This window comes from Sinocyclocheilus anshuiensis, unplaced genomic scaffold (assembly GCF_001515605.1).
Source record: "Sinocyclocheilus anshuiensis isolate Anshui unplaced genomic scaffold, SAMN03320099.WGS_v1.1 scaffold292, whole genome shotgun sequence".
Taxonomy (NCBI): domain Eukaryota; kingdom Metazoa; phylum Chordata; class Actinopteri; order Cypriniformes; family Cyprinidae; genus Sinocyclocheilus; species Sinocyclocheilus anshuiensis.
The window spans coordinates 2394953-2400952 of NW_015555757.1; the positions used below are offsets into that span (position 1 = coordinate 2394953).

At 35.2% G+C, this 6000-nt stretch overlaps 1 protein-coding gene across 1 annotated transcript in view; it reads left to right on the top strand.

The window, feature by feature from the left end:
• LOC107673870 (rho GTPase-activating protein 22-like) overlaps positions 1-6000 on the top strand; it is a 30466-nt gene that overhangs the window by 1457 nt on the left and 23009 nt on the right. Inside the window, exon 2 of the mRNA XM_016467678.1 lies at positions 3809-3999. Coding sequence (XP_016323164.1) covers positions 3809-3999 — 191 coding nt within the window. The remainder of the gene's footprint in view (positions 1-3808; positions 4000-6000) is intronic.

Consider the following 6000-nt stretch of genomic DNA (forward strand, 5'->3'; position numbering starts at 1 on the left):
GCCAGGATTTTTAATGACCACAGAGAGTCAGGACCTCGGTTTAACGTCTCATCCGAAGGACGGTGCTTGTTGACAGTATAGTGTCCCTGTCACTATACTGGGGCGTTAGGACCCACACAGACCACAGGGTGAGCACCCCCTGCTGGCCTCACTAACACCTCTTCCAGCAGCAACCTAGTTTTCCCAGGAGGTCTCCCATACAGCTACTGACCAGGCTCAGCCCTGCTTAGCTTCAGTGGGTAACCAGTCTTGGGCTACAGGGTGATATGGCTGCCGGCATATCACTTAGAAGTACAATTAGAAGTACAAAACGAGGATTTGTAAAGAAGAATGTCAGAGGATTTCGATATAAGCCAAGAGGAGACTGGTTTTCCTTTGCTAAAGTAAGGAAACTTTGCTTCCTTTGATCCTGTAAACAAACATTGGTTTTCACGAGACGCATGCGCAACGCTGACCTCATACCTCATGCTCCCGGAATTGCTTCTGTGTACAACTGTTGGTGCAAGCTACATTAAAGTGATCATTACGTTTTGAATATGGATATTTTTCTTACAAAAACACATCGATTCGCTACAGAAGGCCTTTGTTCACCCCCCGGAGCCATGTGAGACACTTTTTTTATGGATGGGCGATTTTTATTTAACTTCTTTTGGACTGAAGCAATGCAACACCCGCTGACTGCAATGATAGAGCTTGAAAGATCAAAGACAATTTTTAATATAACTCCGACTGGATTCGTCTGAAAGAAGCAAGTCATATACACCTAGGATGCCTCGGGGGTAAGTAAAACGCAGCCTAATTTTCATTTTTGGGTGAACTAACCCTTTAACTTTAGTTAATGCTTTAGGTATCATGAAGTTAAAAAATTTACTAAAGTTAATGCTTAAAGTTAAAACTAAAGCACTATACAATTTTTAGATTCTGAACAGTTTTTAACACAATATGCATCACACACTTGCTGACATTGTAAATGGTTACAAAAAAAAAATAATAATTTTACAGCATTTATCCATATTAATGTTAATTTCCAATGAAGTCAATGTTAATTTCCACATATATTAATGCATTTTTAACAGCTGTATAAATTACCACAGTATTGTGAATGGACAATAGTATATTTAAACAACAGTATATTTGTAAATTAATATGAACTTACATTAATAAATGATATACTAATACATATACTTCATTGTTAGTTTATAATACCTAATGCATTAACTAATGGTAATGGATTGAACCTTACTGTACAATGTTACCATCAATTCCATGTACAAAACAGGTGCAATATCATTTTTAAAGTTGAATTGATAATAATTGCATGGTTTTTCCTGATTATTTCTCCTGCAAAATGCTATTTGTGAATTGATTTCTGCCCTGCTGTGCAACATAAAGCAAACAGGAGCATTTGAAGCACACTGTCTGCTGGGCTCTGCATTTATCATCTTGCATATGGATTGTGTCACTTTTGATGAGGGTATTGGGTTTGCTGTGTTTTAAGCTGCTACAGCACATATTCCAGCACAGCAGGCTCAAAGACACTGCCAGGTTTCATTTGCAGTGATATTTCACTCTGAGTGTCAGAATATTAGGTGGGCTAAATTAAAAGGCAATTGCCTTTTCAGTTTTGTGCTGTACTTATGTGTAAATTGTTATCAGGAAGTATGACAGATAGCATAATTTTTATATATTTAAATCTGTCTACTTTGATTTATTTACATGTTCCTTTACTGTTACATTACATGTTAACATTAGATGTTTTTAGACATATTACCAGTGGAAAAATGAAGTCATTATGGATCTATTTATTCACTTGCATTTTGCATTATTTTTAAGTTTACTGTAAATAAACCAATCTGCAAGATGGTAATAATAGAGCTGGATTCAAGCCCTTAGTGGAACTAAGAAATAATCAAAAAAAAACTAGGAGCTACACAAGATTCATTATTATTCTGTTCCTCATGCCATACTCAAGGTGTCCTCATAAAACATGTCTTGTACGAAACTCTTTATTACGGGACTATTGTAAGCAGGATGATCATTTCAGGCAGAGATTAATTGTTCATATTAATTCTTGATGATTTTTAACAAGTCTTCATATTCAGTACCAGTGCCCTGAAAGAATATTTAAGGAGCAGACACATAAAAAAGGCTCTTTTGTCATTTAAAAAATGAGTCTAAATGAAATATGCATGGGCCTGGTCAGACTTCCAGTATTTTTAGACTGAACATGTCACATAAGCAGAAAATCAGACAAATGGAGGAAAATTCTGACGCCGAATGCTCTGCCCGGTCGGCAACCTGCTTGTTATTGAGAGTTGGCCGCTATAGGTTTATGGGTAATAAGGAGAAACACCATTCTGTGTGTCCCTGGAGACTGCTGTTCAAAGAGCTAGATCATTTTAGGGGCTTTTCTCCCACCCTCTTCCCTCCCATTTGTGCTCTGTCACTCTTTCTCTCTCCATGAGGCTGTGAGGTGTACATTAACTCTGATGAGGCTTCCATTACTTACAGTCATTTAATCAGAGTGGCAGCGTTTGCAGCCCTTCAGGCTAAGGAGCGGTCGGTTCTTTGCTGTTATGCAGTACCTTTTTAACTCTGTAACATAGAAAGAATATACTTGTGTTGTAATTTAAGGAAGTATAATTATATATTTATAATTATAATTTTACTGGTTAATATACAGTAATTTTATATATTTATATATATTTTGAAATACTTGTTTTATATTTGTAACAATTTTAAAATTTTTAATAATATATGTAATTTTATAAAACAGAGCAGACAGTGACACAAACCAAATAATACCAAAAAAAAAAAAAAAAAAAAAAAAAAAAAATGGAAATTTGATTATCATATTATATTATACAAATATTATAATATTTCCAATAAATAAATAAAAACATTCAGCAATTTAAAAAACACATTTCAGCTGAAAAAAGGACAAAATAATATAGATTTTTTTTCTTAATATATTATACTATAGTATATATTAGCATATAAATAAAATATAATTGCAATAATTATTATTAGCATTAAAATTACATTAAATTGGCATTATAACTAAAGTAATAAAATCATTTAAAATTCATAATATGTTCACTTAATTGTGAAAATGTAATAAAATGAAAACAAATTAATATGGTTAATTCCAATTTTTAAAAAGTTTATTTATTTATTTATTTTTAATATATAATTTTAATATTTTTAAGACATGTTCTCAGCACATGAAAAACAGCATAGTGGGAATGTCCCAGCAACTGTAGGCCACTCTGATAAAGGCTAAAAAAAATCCAGAGTGATCCTAAACACAGCTGTACAAAGAAAGCTAGGGAGTGCACTCTCATGTTTTCTGCTATCCTGCTGCTCTCAGCACACAGGAAAACAAGGATTGATTTTTTTCCCTTCCGGCCCACGAGCATAAAGCAGCTGCTTGTGACACTGGGCATGCCTCTCAAATACAGCTGCCCAATCTCATCTGCTTTGTTGTGGTTTGTGGTTGTCTCTGGTCAACACAAGGGGAATTTAAATTCATGAATAAGCCAAAAAAAATGGGCTTTCGCATCACTGAGAAGCCTGTCATAAGGCATGCATGATACATCTTGTTTTCAGCAGAGGTGGGCAAATTGCTTGCATTGCCAAATGCATCTATGCGTTTTTTATGTGCGTTCTGTGTATATACTTGTCCAGACTAGTGGAGGCTAATTCACTTGGTTTAGATGAGCAGAATGGGAATCTACTATAAATGTGACATGAAATCTAACCTAACATGTTTGAATGTATGTGTATGTGTTTGTGTTTACTTTCTCAGCTAGGTCTAAGAGCATGGTCATGGGGGAGCTCTCCCGCAGGCCATCATCCCCCAGCCTCCAAGACAGGATGTTAAAAGCGGGCTGGCTTAAGAAACAGCGCAGCATCATGAAGAACTGGCAGCTGCGCTGGTTCGTGCTTCGAGCTGACCAGCTCTACTTCTACAAAGATGAAGAGGAAACCAAACCACAGGTACAGTGGGAAGAGGACAGAACAACCAGAACAAGAATAAAAATAAAGACAGATTATTTATTATTATATAATTTATCTGGAATATAACATTGTCTTTCAACAACATTAATCAAAATAAAATCTGACCCTGTTGTGTCTAAACAATGTGACAGTTAATGTTGCAAAAAGAGGTTTAAAAAATAAGAGACCTTGATCTTTTATTTCATATCTGATCAATAACTCTACCTCTAAAAAATCAATATGTTATCTATCTTACTGATTTAAGCATCGATTGTGAGATAACAAATTACTTCACTGTTTTCAAGTTCAACCCCTCAACCCACAATACACACCATCTACAGGTTATTGGGCTCGACCTGAATCAGTGAGAGAGACAAAACTGCATTCATTCAGGCAGTTATGAATTTCATTGCATTAGATATCTGAAGTTTTGGGCCACTATATGTTCATATGTTATAAACATGCACACTACCATTCAACAACCATTACTATAACAACTACTTTTTTAAAGAAATTAGTACTTGTATTAATCAAGGATGCATTAAACTGATAAAAAGTGACAATAAACTCATTTATAATGTCACAAAAGGTTTCTATTTAAAATAAATGCTGTTCTGTTGAACTTTCTATTCAACAAAGAATCCTGAAAAAAATGTATTACAGTTTCCAGAAAAACATTAAGCAGCAAAAGCATTATCAGCATTTTGTGAGCAACAAATCAGCATATTAGAATGATTTCTCATAGGGTTAATGTGACACTGAAGAGTGTATTAATGGAATATATTAATGGAACAAATGGAATAAATTAACAGGAATAAATTACATTTGAAATTATAATAAAACAGAAAACAATTATTTTATATTGTTCAAAATATTTCCTAATTATTACTGTATTTTTGATCCAATAAATTCAGCCTTGGTGAGCATAAGAGACTTATTAATTTAAAAAACCTTTAAACAGTGTACATAAACACATACATGATAAATATTAGAAAAATAAAAATCATAAAACATTAAGTTAAAAATAAATGAATGAATATATATATATCATATAAATCATATATATGCTAGTGATTCATTCTCCCGTCAGTGAAGCTTTAGGAACACAGCTATATCCTCCTCACTGTCTCCTTTACACCAGGATGACATCAGCATGCTGTTAGCCTGACAAACTAATTTGGAAACAGCATGCCCTCCTGCTTGGCTGTAGTGTAAGTCAAAGCATTTAGCGGATACAGAGCGGCTGACCTGTGACCCCTAATGCAGCATGACTTTCCTCAGCCTCCGAGTCTGGCTCATCCATCCTTTATCTGGTATTATTCTCCTCCGGAGCCTGTAAACTCTCTGTAATGCTCCTGCTCTCGTTCTCCACCCCCACTCCCACCCCATCTCCATCCCAACTTAATTCAATCTCTGCAGCAAAAATGTGCCCAGCTTGCATCTGAGTGTGTAACCCTATAAGCATTTACCCTTATCAATGCATAGTTTGAAAATTCATTTAACTGCAGCTGAATGGCGGAGAGGAATTTTAGTTGAGCAATGAGAACTTGCATCGCTGTGTTAAAGGGGTCATATGATGTTGCTAAAAATAACATTATTTTGTGTATTTGGTGTAATGAAATGTGTTTATGCGGTTTAAAGTTAAAAAAACACATTATTTTCCACATACTGTACATTATTGTTTCTCCTCTATGCCCCGCCTTTCTGAAACGCGTCGATTTTTACTCATTGGTCTGAAAAGCGAGATGTGCTGTGATTGGCCAGCTATCCAGTGCGTTGTGATTGGCTGAATACCTCAAGTGTGTGACGGAAATGTTATGCCCCTTCCCATTCTGTGATGCCCTGTCCGGCCGGAGCGACGATTCAAAAACATTAAAACCCATTATAAACGAGGCATTTGTTGCACCCAGTGGGGAAATAATTACGGATTATAATGACTTATACTGTCATTTTACGTTGCATTGCGCCGCGTAAACATAAAACCCTGTCTGCATTTGTGAT